We start from the raw sequence: 15102 nt of genomic DNA on the forward strand, positions 1-15102 counted from the left end.
AACTCTTGAAAGAATGATGTTATTTTCAGTTTTGAATACTTCAGAATTACAAACAACCTCCATTCTGCAGGTGTTCATAATTAAGGTTCTACTGAAATGTACACTCTTGCCAACCTTTGCTTAATTAAGTTAGAATAGAATCTTGCAGTACTTCCCTTCAGCCACGCAAACCACCATGAATGAACACATCAGATATTGTGTCCTCCCACATTCTCACTCTAAGGCCTGGTCTACAGTAAAGGAGAAAGTCAACTTACGATACGCAACTCCAGCCACGTTGATTACATAGCTGGAGCTGAAGTATCTTAAATCATGTTTTGGCAACATCCATACAGTGGGAGGTTGTCAGGAGCACAAGCTCCCATCGACTTCTCTGACTCCTCATGAGAAGCAGAATTACTAGCGCCAATGGGGGTACCCTCTCAGGGTATGTCTACACTGCATTCCTCTTTCGAGAGAGGAATGCAAATGCAGCTGAGGAGTACAGGATCTTTCAAAACAGGGCATTTATGTCAAATTTCGAAACAATTTCTGTCCTCCTATTTCGAAAAAAAGCGACGACCGCCATTATGCAAATAAAGCACAGGATATTTAAATCCCCGCTTCATTTGCACTTTCGATATGTCTAATTTACATCCTTCTGCCACCTGAGGGGTGTAGTTTAGACACACCTCAAGAGAGGTAGGATCAAGGAAAAAGGGGAAAGCTGAGGAGTATGCCTGGTCAGTTAGATACCAATGAAGAGGAGGGAAGGGGGTTGTGTCCAATTGGTTACAATAAGATCACAAGTTTAGATTAAAAAAGTAACTGTGATGACTTCTATAAAGCATTTGGTATTGTCCTGCATGACATTCTGATAAAGTTAGCACTACATAAAATCATATTAATGGATTAAACTTTGATTAACACAGCCCCCAAATAGTAATTATAAATGGGAAATTATCATCCAATGAGGTTGTCTCTAATGGATTCTTAAAGCTATCAGTTCTTGACTCACTAATCAATGTTTATAATGATATGGACAAAAACATAAGATAATTGCTGGTAAAGATAACACTAATATTGGAAGATAAATTAACATGGGGACAAATCAGTGATACAGACTAATCTGGATCATTCAGTAAGGTGGGCTCATATGAACAACATGCATTTTAAAAGACAACTAAGTGCAAAGTCATATAGTAACAAAGATTGTAGGTCAGACTGAGGACTACATCCTGGAAAACACTATGAAAAGGACTGAAGCGTCATAGCAAATAATCAGGAAAACATGAGTTCTCAGTGTTATGCTGTAGCTGAAAGAGCAAATTAATCCTTAAATGTATATGCAGGTGCATATGAACTAGGAATAGGGAAGTAGTATTACTGGTGTGTATAATGTTCTCGAGACCTTTAGTGGAATTATGTGCCAAGTTCTAGTTCCACATTTGAAGAAAAAAAATTCAAAAATTTGAAAGGGTTCAGAAAAGCACTTACAAGAATGAGTCAAGATCTGGAAAACATGCCTTATAGTAGGATACTAACTTAGCTCATTAGTTTATCTAAGATAAGGGTAAGTGGCAACTTGATCATACTTTATAACTGCCTCAGTTGGGAAGAGATCTCTAAATAGGCTGAAAAAGGCATGAAATTCAATGGTTGGAAGGGTAAGCTAAACAAATTCAAATGAGAAAAAAAAGTACAGATTTAAAACAGTGGGGGTAATTAATTCTGAGAACAACTCACTTGGGCTATGTCTAGACTACAGAGCTTTTCCAAAAAAAGTGGCCTTTTTTCGAAAAAACTTCACCTATGTCTAGACTGCCATCATGTGCTTTCAAAATTAAATCGAAAGAACGCGGCGGTTTTTTCTACAGCACGAACCCTGATTTTACGAGGAAAAACACCTTTTTTTGAAAGAGCTCTTTCAAAAAAAAGTGTTGAATGCAAACAGGGATTTTTCAAAAGAGATCATCCAGATTGCCTGGGTGCTCTCTTTCAAAAAAGTGGATCGCTTTTTCAAAAGTCTTGTGGCTGTCTAGATGATCTTTTTCGAAAGAGCTCTTTTGAAAAAGTCTCTTTTGAAAGAGGCTTGTAGTCTAGACATACCTTTGAGGGTGTAATAGATTCTCCATCCCTTGAACTGGCTCTCTTTCTAAGTTGCAAGGTGAGGTTTTTTTGGCCTGTGTTATGCAGGTCAGATTAGATTACCACAATGGGTCCTTTTAACCTAAAATATACTAGCACTATCACCATTAAACAAATGGGGAACTGAGACAGAGTTACATACCCAAGGTCCCACAAGAAATCTGCAGTTGAGCCAGGAACTGAACCTTTGATTTCTTGAGTTCCAGTCCAGAACCACAGAAGCATTCTTCCTTTTTAAGGAATAAAAATAAATTCATACAAAGAAGTTTTAAAAAAGTGTATAGGACCACAAGTCTCATGAATAAGGTCAGAGGAATATAAATGAGATGTCTGTCTGTCCATCTGTGCAATAACTCCTCCTACACACTAACAGCTAAGGCCACCAAATTTGGCAGGCAGTTTTCTCTTACCTTCACTTAAAGCAAAGTTAGGGTTCCAGGAACACGAGCAATGATGGGAATGGGGCTATTTTCCACAACATGGAAAGAAAGGGACAGAGAGGAGGGATGTGATCCTTACACTCATCACTGGGGGTAGCGAACAAGGATGGGATATTGCAGAGTGAGCACTGAGACTGACCAGCTGCAGATGAGGCTCTGCATGTTGCTGGGCAGGCCACCTTCTATGGGTAAGGATTCCCTCTCCCCACCCCGCTGCAGCTACAGGGCCTAGGCATTACTCTCCCACCTTGTTATGGGGTCAGGCAATCCCCCCCCCCACAAGGACCTGCATACTCCTCCTCCCCCATCCCTCCACACAGACACATGGAGATCCCCCATCTTGCTGTGAAGCTCTTATTGGGCCTAGCAATTTTCCCCTTTCACCAACTTCCTCTGGATCATGGGGATTCAATTTGCCTCCTCCTGCACCCCACCCATGCCTCCTCACAGGGCCTAGGTATTCCCTCCCCCTCAACACACAGCTTCACCTAGTAACTGGGGAGTCCCTCTCGTCCCCTTCACCCATGTAGCGCCTCATGGGACCTAGGGACACCCTCCTTCTTCCTCCTGCCCCGCTGCGCAGTTCTGCATACGGCCAGGCCATGCTCTCCTTCCCCCAATCAGGACTGGGAATTCCCCTCCCTAAGTTGCTCCTCTTGGCCTTTTGGGGTGTGAGGATTCCCTTCCTGCCTTGCCTCTTCACCCAGAATGTGAAGATTCCCTGCCTCCTCATGGGACCTATGGATGCCCTTCACCCCCCATGTCACTCCTCTCAGGGCCTGGGGATTCCCTTCCTCCCTTCCTCTCCCACCACACTTCACCCATAGGCTATGTCTACACTGGCATGATTTTCCGAAAATGCTTTTAACAGAAAAGTTTTCCGTTAAAAGCATTTTTCGAAAAGCGTGTCTAGATTGGCAGGATGCTTTTCCGCAAAAGAACTTTTTGCGGAAAAGCCTCCGTGGCCAATCTAGACGTGCTTTTCCGCAAAAAAGCCCCGATCGCCATTTTCACAATCAGGGCTTTTTTTGCAGAAAACAGTACCGTGCTGTCTACACTGGCCCTTTTACGCAAAAGTCTTTCGGAAAAAGACTTTTGCCCGAACGGGAGCAGCATAGTATTTCAGGAAAAGCACTGACGATCTCATGTAAGATCGTCAGTGCTTTTCTGGAAATTCAAGCGGCCAGTGTAGACAGCTGGCAAGTTTTTCCGGAAAAGCGGCTGATTTTCCGGAAAAACTTGCCAGTCTAGACACAGCCATACAGTGTGGATTCCCGCTTTCCACTCCTACTCCTCTCTTGCCTGAGGATTCCCTCACCCCTTTCCCCTTCCCAGGTGCGTTCATGGGGCCTTTGCATGCCCTTATACACCCAAGCAATGCCAGGTTAATCTGCTAGACTGTGTCTACACTGCCCCCACTTGTGCTGTTTTTGCGCAAGAGGGGTTTTTTGCCAAAAACAGAGCTTCATTAATTATGCAAATGAGGCACAGCAATATTCCACGCTTAGCCTCATTTGCATTTTTTTTGCACAAGAGGGAGCAGTGTAGACATCACCCTAGTGTATAAATACTTAAGAGACAGCCAAGGGATACATTCAGATAATATAAAACTAAATCACATCGTTTTAAAAAAAGTTAAAACAAATCTTTGGATGCCATTGTGTGGAACCTTTGTTCACCAAAATTTGTATGGTAGGTCAGTGGTGTTCAAATCCCAAAGTGGGTTGTGATCTGTGATGGATAGGAGGAGTGCTAGTCAGCACTCAGTGACTAAAGAGTTAAACACAGGTAACTAAGGGTGTTGGCAGGAAGACAGATCCAATGGGATACAGTGCTAAAATTTAAATTCTGAATATATATCTGCCTGCTCTCTTTGTGTGAGTTCTAAATTAAGGGCTGGAGGGAGCAAGATGCAGTAATCTGAACTACCATGCCTACAAGAATATTGGGCGGGGGAGTGAACTGGGCCTTGAAGTATATATCAGCACAGATCACGAGGAGAGAGGAATGTATGTTCAGTCGCACTCAGAGTATTTTTGTTTTGTCTGTTTAGTAAAACTTCTCTGTGTAAAATCCATGTGCTCCTCCCACCCCCTTCACTATCTAAACTCTACCCAGAGATACTATATTCTCTGTTGTTTTAATTTTTTTGTTAGTTGCTCTGTAACACCTAACAACCAAGTATGATTTATCAAGTATGCCTTCTTGTTTTCATTAATAAAATCATCTTTTTTAAGGCAATGATTTGATTTTTATGCCCTGGAAGGTAACAGGTCTCTGTGGGGGCCTGCATAGCCTGAGAGGTCAGCTATCAAAGACAGAATTTGTTTTCTGTATTTTCATTTGTTTCTTTTTTCATGCTCTCGTGGCAGAAAAGAGTGGGGTATCCCTGGGGAAGAATTCAAGTGTTCCTCCCTGGTTTTTCAAGGTTCTTTAAAATCACTTGATGGTGGCAGCCTATCTTCCAGAGCCAGTGCATCTGTGACCCTGGCCAGTTTTTTTTTTTTTTAATTATTTTTTTTTTAAAAGCAGAGCCTTTAGACAAGATATTTAAGGTCTTTTGCAGGTCCCCATCTTCTGCACTTGGGAGTGCCAGAGTGAGGAACAGACCAGACCTGACCTGACCCCATTTTAATTAAGTCACCAGAGGCTGTGGAGCTTTGGCTTCAATCTCTGCTCCTAGGGTCATGTCTGTCATCAGAAGGGCTCGTATTACCATGAAGATAGAGAATCCCTGCTATAGATGTGTCTCTACATGCAAAGTGCAGGATAGCTAACCAAACTGATGGGTGAACAGCTGATACTTCTAAATTAGCACTGGTTCCTAGCACTGCTCCAAAGTCCCCAACCAAAACAGGCTAACATGTCACATTATGCAAGGCAGCATTGAGTACACAGAGATTAGAGTAAGAAATGGAAGAGAATGCAGAGCTTCCACTTCAACAAATATATTAGTCCAAGTCCTTTCTTTAGCCCCCTCCCTTTCCAAAGTGGCCAGTCTGACTCACTGCAGACTGAATCGTTACAGCTCCCACTGAAAAGAGGTCACACTCCCCTGGTCCTTACTTAAGCAAAACAGGCTTACACTCAGTCCTTTGAGATAAGTGTGCTGCCGCACCTTAGCCCGCCCCAGAGAGCGCCCGAGGGCAGCCTGTGCGCTCTCACCACTACCCTGGGGCAGGGTCCAGGGAGTGCTAGTGGGCAGCCTACACCCAGACACTGGCATGTGGAGTGGAAGCCAGTAGGTAGGGAGCACATCCTGGGGAGGAGCAGGCAGCTGGCCCCACTGCCCTAAATCATCCCTCCTCTCCTGAGATCCTCTTCTTCCGGACCACCTACCCTGAGCCGCTTCTCAACCTCAACCCTGATTTCTGCACCCCAGCCTCCTGCCCTGAGACATCCATATCCCCAACCCTGCACCCCCTGCCCCATACCATCAGTTCCCTGCCCTGAAGGACCCAAACAACACAGTGTAAGTCTTCTAGTTGGGAAATAAGAAAAAAGTCCCCCTCTCTCACAGGGCCAAGCACAGCTAGAGCTGTTCCTTAACAGTGACCTTGGTTATGAAGGCAGTGTCCAAGTGGCTACACAGGCAAACTAGAATCACAATGTAATTTTTTAAAAACCACTAGAAAAAATTAAGCAGTGCACATTTTGGACAGGGGAAGAATGACTGAAATACAGAGGCTTCTCTAGCCAGCTTTAGAGAAAGTATGTCCTTATTATCCTAATTAAATTAATGTACTAAAATACAGCCTAAAGAAAACCTATTTGAAAGAAAGTATACACCTTAACGTACACATGAAGAAATATTGCAGAAAATTCAGAACCGTCTTTTCACAGTATGCATTTCTTTTTGAGAAATACAATAAAGCAGCTTAGCTGTTGCCTTTTGAGTCATTTTATTTTTATTCTGTGATCCACCAGAGCCTCCACTTTCCCCTTTCCCCCAGTTTATTTTTTTATATAGTTATCTACATTTCCACTCTCACAAAATTCACACTGATGGCAGTAGCAATTTTGTCTGAGCAAGAATAGCAAGCTCAGGCCTTCATTCTATAGTGCATTTAAGTCAGGTAAACTACACAGATGGGCATTTTACAGCCTCAGCTCCACTGAATGCTTTGCAAAAATTAGAGTGCCTTTTAAAGAGAACAGGAAAGAAAGAAAATCAATAAACAGAGGATTATTTTATGAAGTAAACTACAGAACAAGTAAAGAACAAGCTCCATACAGAAAGTAAAACAGGCTCAAGAAGAAATAAATGGGATTAATATTTTGGAGCTACCATCAGCAATCATTTCTTCTATTGGGTTATAAAAAGGCTCACAATCCTTGAGCTGTGGAAGCATGAGAAAGGCAATACCCATCTTACACAGAATTCTGAATAGTTTGGTTTCCCAGCAACATAACATTAATGTCTTCCCCCTATTCCTTATATAAAATACAAATTAAACTGGCTTTGTACATCTGAGCTAAAATGAGTTGATTATGTTAAAAGAAATTCATCCCTTCTCAGCTGGAAGTGGGTACTCTAGATAAGCTCTAGCTATTATCTGGGGGCAAGGGGTGTGCTAAGACCTATGTTATACAAGGCCATAAAGTACACCTACTGTGACCTGTAGTCTGAGTTGATGGGCTACAGTAGTGGCTAAGGACCCCGCACACCCAGCAGCACACCTAAGTAGAGTCAAGTCTGTCCCATTTACTCACCGCCAGCTCTTATTGAGCTGCTGCAGCCTTCATGGAGAATAGGATATTATGCCCTGGCATAGCCTGCATAAAATCAGATATGCCACTGACATTTTAAATTTTTATCTGGTAATGGAGATGATTGTCTGCAGGTAATGGAAATAGTGAGTGTTTTTTTGGAAGATGGAAGACATTCTGTATAGAGTTCAGAATGTTTTCACTTTGTTTTCAATCCAGAAGAGGGGAATAAATAAATATTCAGACTACCTTTCAGTCCTAAAGAGGAAATTTAAGGTGGCTGGGCAGAAGCCTGAAAGATGTGAAAGTGATAAAGGATAGCCAAATGGATGCTTTATTTTTTTTCACTAATGTAACCAATTAACTTATATAATTATATTTCTGTGCACAACAGAACATCTAATATGGAGAATCTGTATTCCACATGAAAATTTATTCACAAAGCAAAGCAATGCAACATTTTACCTGTTAAACAACAACAGTTACCAGGTAATCAAAAAAAACCCTAAATTCATTCTGAAAAAAAGTCACAAACTGGAACAAGACATTAATGGCACTTTTAATGCATCAATTTATTGCACATCGGTACATAAAAAAATATGTGTTTTGTAAAATCATTTTATTGTAAAAACCAGACTAGAATGAAAGTGTTTGTAAAAACTGCAATGGTTAGCACATAGGACTCAAACATTTATACTCAGTCAACAAAATATAGAAGTACTACTTTATAGGATACTTAAGCTGAATACTTAAAAAAAAAATCAAAGAAAATTCATGTTCCTTGAACATTCAGTGACTGATTTTAAATTCAGAACATAAGTTCATTTAACTCTTGAATATGCTTTAAAGAGACTTTCCTCTTCTGCATGGTTCTACTATAAACTACACAGACACAACAGCATTATAAGTTGTTCTAAATGGGACACACTAGTCATAATTTGATGGCATTATGTGCAGGAGGCAATGGTTTTATTTTTGGCAAAACTGCCTCTTGCAAATTGGCACATCATTTTAAAAATACACACCAAAGAAAGTGATTAATTAAATATAACTGGAGGTATAGCTGCATCTCTTTGCTAACTGAAAATGATAAATCTTATACACTTACCAAATTTTGGGATTTTAGTATCAGAGAAACTCACCTTTGCATTTGTCATCATAAGAGCATCCACAGCGATACTACTAATTAGCCAGGAGATGCTGATGTGCATATTTTTATGTATATATATAAATAAATAGAAGTTAATTCATCTACCCTTACAACTGGGAGATCATCCACAAGTATCAAGTCTGCCAAATATGTTTGTGCTGTGTTATTTTACCTGAGAATGGATATGAGGGCACCTATATTAGTTATTTCCAGCTTATATCTTTGCATTTCACAGTTTCAAAACTATATACTGGGTATGTAAACATGGATCAACAGGAAGCTTTAAGTGTCTCCACTAATTCCATCAAGAAGGAAAAGTACTCTTGGGGGGGGGGGGGGGGAATTTATCACAAGGACGCTAGTATCACAGCTACACTAGTTTGACTCCCAGTTCTTTTAAAGTCTATTTACATAAATAGAGAGGCCGCTCCCACTTAAACATATATTTACTGTATCTTTAAACCTCAGTGTGACCCCCTCACCTGTAAACCCTGGAATCAGACTGCTTAGTTCCTTCTCCCCAAACAGATCTATGATTGGTATTTGTAAAAGATAGGAATATAGACTATTCACAACTAAACACTTTATCCTACTGTTATTTTTTGCAAGAAGGAATATTCAACATGAAGAGCACTTTCAAAGGTACGACTAATTACCATTCCATTTATTTTTCAGATAAAACACAAATGATTAAACTTCTGTTTAGCTATTTTCAATGACTACTGCCATGATCCTTTTTAATACCCAAACATAACTGTTTCTCAAACTGAAAACTCAACAGGAAAACACTATTTTGTCACTGTACAATTTGGAGCCAGAATGAGTGCATTGACAGACACATCTTGACTTGTCAGATGTTTGAACTGGGAAGGATTCCCACACATTTTCCACTTTTGCTACCAATGAATAATCCCATTCACATCAGCACAAGATACAGAAAACAGTTAACAAAATTGGTGTTAAGTATTCCCACCTCACCTGCCTCAAATGGATTTTGAAGTGAAGGGGAAACCCCTGTTAAAGTTTCTCATTCACACTACTTAACATGATCCTGTCCCTATGCAGCATAGGAAAGTAGTTTTAAAACATGTATGTGGTTGAGGAAATGACAGGGGAAGGGTCAGTATTCAGTTTAATAAATCCTAAGCATATAGGCACCTCCTACCTGGAATAAATATTCAGCATAACATGCAGGTTTTCAGATATATGACTTGAAATCCCACAGACACCATTGTAAAATCATATGGCTTGGTGATCAAGAGTGCACTGCTGAACATTTCTTGTTTATAGTGATTTCCTCCTCCACCAGTTGCCTTGGCAACTGTGGGCCCAATTCAACATTCACTACTCAGATGATACAAGTGCATAAAGAGCCCTTAATGGTATCAGATTTTACACTGAAAATACACATTCAATTATGATCAGCTTTTGCTTTGGAAATCCATATTTTATATTGGGCATAATTTAATAATTCCAAGACATGACAACTTTTGAAGCTGCTGTTTACTGAGCTGAATTTACAACCTTCAACGAATAATCTGCATTGGGGACTGCAGCTATGAAAAAGCTTTTCCTTTTAGAACAGCAATATTTGTCTCACTTATTCAGCTATAATTTATTTATTCCATATTCTGTAGGAATGTAGTCAGTTTTAAATATGTAATGCAGCTGAAAGTATACAAGAGTAAAATTTGTGAAAATATATATTCCTGCCAAACCATATATCAAATTAAATGATCCACTGAATTCTTTTAGCAGTTAAGAAGGTTGCCACTTCTACATCACACAGGAAAAGAAACATACCACATAGCACTGAAATAATTGGATAAGGAAGTCAGAGAATGTATAGCTAAGTAAAGTTTATAACACTAGGAAGTTCTAAAGTGGATTCCAGTAATTTTAAAGGACTTCTGGCTGCAGTATTAAAAAAAATACTTACATGGATGGCAGCAATATCGGATATGCCTTTATTAAGAAAAGAGTAACCACTGTTGAAAACTATTTTCTCCAGTTGAGATACTTCACACTCATATCGATATTTAATTTACTGATAACTACATAGCCATCTTTAATACCTGTACTTCTATATAATAAAGTAGTCATTAAGGCACCAGTTCAGGAATGCAGCCTTGTTCACAGAAACTAACACAGCCTGAACATACGCGTAAGTGCCACGGCTAAACAGGAATGGACTAAAGCATGTGCTGAAGTGCTCTCCGGAATGAGGGCTTAACAGTTATAGCAGAAAGGTATAAGAGAATTCAATCTGAAACAGCAATAGTACATATTTTAGTATTCAAAGCCTTTTTCCCCCCACAGATATCCATAGTCTGGTCAAAAAATGATTGATCAGGCAAACTGCATATTAATCTTCAGCAAATGAGTAATTAAACCTAAATAAGGAATATTATATATTTGTACATGTTAACTGAGTTGATTCCACACAGCTTTGGTATAGCTGTTCAAGCAATGATTCTCATTCTAGAAGGACAGTCATAATTAGGCTCTTATGATTTGGTTGGGGGTTGGTCCTGCTTTGAGCAGGGGGCTGGACTAGATGACCTCCTGAGGTCACTTCCAACCCTAACCTTCTATGATTCTATTAGCTTTATTTGTCAGTTATGTTGAATAAGTGGTCACCATTAACTTGTAATGTGATTGGGAAAAAAATTAAATTTTGTTGATGGTGCTTACAATCTGCATGCTAAATAAAATTTAAATAACAATTCTGTAAACAAAATACAATAACGTTAAAATGAAATTATCTATATTCTCCAGAGTTTAGCCAATCCTAAATTTGCTGAGTATGAATGATTATGTGGGTTTCTTATCCCTATCACAGAAACTGCACAAATCAAACATTTAATTACGTTTAAACTGACTATTTGTTTTAGAGGTGTATGTGGAGGGAGTACAGGCATTTAATTCAATCCAATTTAAAAAAAAATGTTAAGTTTAATCTGTAGCATTCCACTTGCCACCTCTTCCACAAATAGCACTGCTCTTTCTGCTATCCTGACCCACAGACATGGGACACCTAACCTGAACTGATGATTCTATTTTGATGCCAAAAAGCAAGACAGCTAATAATGGCTATGATGATGAGCTGAGGACAAACAATAATCCTTTTGAAACCATTATATTTTGATAACGCCTGTTTTTTTCCCCCCACTCTCTTCATAAGTTAGTTTTCTTCTTAGCTGTACAAAGTAAAAAACTTTTCTCGGTGTTTAGTAACGGAGGCTCAAATTTGTGAGCACTACTACAGAATAAATAATGAAATTAATATAGAAAATTGGCTTTTCCTCTTAACTTTCAATTTGTAATATAATATAACCATAAAAATAATCCAGGGTCATACATCCACAGGTGTACACTGGCATTGATGCTATTTACATTACTTAGCATATCTTGTGTAACACAAACATTCAAGGAATAAAACACTATCATGCATGGTATACTTAAACTAAATCCTAGAAGAGAAATATTGTTACAAATATATTTTGCTAACCATGATTGCCCAAATAGCTGATACATACAGCAGAGAAAACTGAAGAGCTTTCTGCCTTCTTAAACTAAGATAATTTATAATAATGTAGTAACAAAAAGTTTTTAATGACCTTCATTATATTTTGAACAAGTGGAATAATAAACATATCCCAAAAGAGTATGGGAAAGACACATAGAACTGCTCACTCATTTACAATGTTGAAAATATAAAAACTATCTGGATCATTATCATAAAGTATTAGACCTTTCCGAGTTTAATTTCACTCTTTAGGCAAGTACAGACATAATATACATTTAAAAATTGACATTCTTTTACCATTTTCACAAATCAAGTTACAGTGCAATTTTATCAGAAAAAGAGTATCAATTATATTATTGTTACATTAGATGATGTTTTTGCCATTTCTTCAGGGGAGTGACTCTTTATTACTTCTTTGATGAACTGTTCAAGTGCAGTGAAATAACCTTGACACTGCCAAGTGTCATTATGAGTTCCATCTGGAAATATTGCCAATCTCTTTGTCCGAGATGGGGATAATTCATAAAGCTGCTTCATCATAACTGGTGGAATTAACTGGTCAGACAGCCCAGAGATGAAGAGAGAAGGCATTCTGCACTGAGAGATTTTTCTGTAGGACAAGTATTGATTTTTGTAGCACCACAAAGGAAGATATCTCATTGGGAAGAAAGAAAACAAAGTGCTGGCCATATGTGGGATGCTAAGAAACGTGTTTTCTACTATTATGGCAGAAATCCTATGGGAATTTTCAGAAGCTAAATGAATAGCCACTGCTCCCCCCAAGGAACGGCCAAAGAGAAAGATTTTTGTTTTATCAAGGTCAGACCTAGTCATCACATAGTCTAGCACGGCCTCAGAATCTAAGTATAGTCCTTCTTCACTTGCTTCTCCTTCGCTTTTTCCATAACCTCTATAATCAACCAGCAGCAAGTTTACTTTCAGGTTTACCAACATCAGCAAAGCATTTGGTAATCTGTGACCAATGTTGCCTGCATTCCCATGAAAATAAATGATAGTAGGAGAATATGCTGCATTATCCCCTGTGTATCTCAGCAGAATAAGATTGAGAAGAACTCCATCTTTGGTTTTGATGAAGATGTTTTCATGTGGTATACCGGTAGGCATAGGAACATAAAGGCGTGAAGAAGAGGGTTGTTCTGGGAAGTAAAGCAATACATCCTGGAATTTATATAGTATACCTGCTATTGATACAAATATTAATATAAGTAATGTAATGCCACCATACAAATGAAAAGTTACTATCAAAGGTAAAAGAGAAATACGGCAGAGGCCCCAAGACCATGAAACCAAAGCCAGTAGCCACCTTTCAACAAAGGTCCAAAGCAACCATGACTTCTCCATTGCAGTAGTGAGGGATCTTTTAGTCCATAAGTATCCTGAAAAAAAAAATCAAACATAAGCATGTAAATACCAAACATAGAAAACAGTCACGCATTCATTTCTCTGAAATTCATTAACAAACCACTGCATAAACAGAAGGTAACAAACTATTGTTTATTTCATCTTTTCTGTAACCCGATCACTTCAATCACTTCCCAAAGTTCAACTATAGTCATCAGAAGGGATCCTAGAAATTCATTTGCTATGGAAAACCATGGAATTTGTGTTAATAGAGAATCTTTAGTTTTGTGAAAAAAATGCAAACATATTAGCTACAGTAGTATTGTTTATCTGAACCTCTGTTACCTGGCTCTCCGTATTAATCAAGCCAGGACTGTGAGCCCCAGGCAGCAGGCTTGTTTTTTAGCTGACAACAGGAGCCCCTGGCCGCCTCGGACTTAAGATCTTTGTAGGATATGGCCCACAGCTTCCTTTGATCTGGCCTTCAGCAATTCTCTGTGCTGGAGGCCAGAAGCCCCAAGACTCAGTGCTTCCTTCCCCACCCCGATGGGACTGGAATGCAAGTGGAGCCCCAGCACTTTGAGTTGAGTGTCTTTTTATTTTGGTTTCTCACTTGTGTGCCCTACCAGACTGATTTTTCTGTGGGTCAGTGGCCCCTGGCTCACAAAAGATTCCCACTCTGACCTACAGAATAGTATTCCTCAACCTTTTTTTTTTTTTTTAAAATAAATACACCCTCCCCCCCCCCCCTTTTTTTTTTTAAAGAAAATACCCCCAGTACCTACAGCAGGAGATGAAATTTTTGGGTGTAAAAAGTACAAAAATAATAAAGTGCTGTAAAACTTAAAACAAAAATTCAGTTTTCTCCAGTTGTGTTGAAGTTCCCCCCAGACTTCTCTCGAATACCCCTAAGGGGTAGTCGTTGAGAAACACTGCTATAGAGTCCTTATTAGGGATGTTAAATGTACACTAATTAACTAATCAAATAATCAATTTCCATCGACTATTTGATTAGTCTATAGGGGAACCTCTGTCTTTGAACTGTAGCAAGAACCCTGCTACAGTGCTATTTTTTTTTTCTTCATGGTGATAGTAACCCCATGTACTGGATTGTCATGATTATGAGGGTTAGCCAGCAGCCTGGGGATTAAGGAGTTAACTATACCTAGCCAGGTGGAATGACCAGTAGGAATGTAGGTGGGACTTTCAAACTGGGACAAAGGAATTTGGGATTTTTCCTTTCTCCTTTTGTCTCTCTGGGTGAGTCCTCTGCAGCTACAGGGAGGGACATGTGTCTGTCTGTCTGTCTGTCTCCCACCCTCCCCTCAAGGAACAATTCTTCACTTTCTGTAAGTAGGGTAAAGTTTAGGTAGTTTCGTTAGGCTTTATTGTTTTAAGGGCTGGGTATGGGATCCGATATCTGGCACTGCTTAAGAGATGTTTGGCTTTTCTTTTAAACTAAGTTCTAGCCCATGGTGTAATTCCTCCATGAGTATAGTGTTACCTTTTCATCTGATCCTTATGCTTGCAACAGGAATATTGTTGTAATAATAAAAGTTTTCTCTTTTCTTTTTATTAACCTGGCATTGGTTACTTGTGTGTCCTGATTTTTATAGTAGGGGTGAGATTTCCCAAATGATCTTTCCCCTAATCTCGTTATTACTATTTGGGTGGTGGCAGCGGAAGTTTTATTCCAAAATCTAGGTTTTTAAGATTTTGGGGGAAGTTTTATACCAAAGCCTGGTAGATAAGGCTTTGGGGTACACTTGCTGGCCCCCACTTCT

The 15102-nt window shown here is 39.3% G+C and overlaps 2 protein-coding genes across 2 annotated transcripts in view; both read right to left on the bottom strand.

Annotated features, from left to right (window-relative positions):
• Nucleotides 1-15102, bottom strand: part of TNFSF13B (TNF superfamily member 13b) — a 40435-nt gene that overhangs the window by 16365 nt on the left and 8968 nt on the right. The window contains exon 2 of the mRNA XM_075918727.1: nt 13281-13353. The gene's annotated coding sequence lies outside the window, so the exon portion shown is untranslated. The remainder of the gene's footprint in view (nt 1-13280; nt 13354-15102) is intronic.
• Nucleotides 7829-13318, bottom strand: ABHD13 (abhydrolase domain containing 13). Its single transcript, XM_075918717.2, has one exon. It carries the CDS (start codon nt 13316-13318, stop codon nt 12305-12307), a length of 1014 nt encoding a protein of 337 aa, XP_075774832.1. The 3' UTR covers nt 7829-12304.

This window comes from Pelodiscus sinensis, chromosome 1 (genome assembly GCF_052426305.1).
Source record: "Pelodiscus sinensis isolate ZL-2025 chromosome 1, ASM5242630v1, whole genome shotgun sequence".
In the NCBI taxonomy this organism is placed as follows: Eukaryota; Metazoa; Chordata; order Testudines; family Trionychidae; genus Pelodiscus; species Pelodiscus sinensis.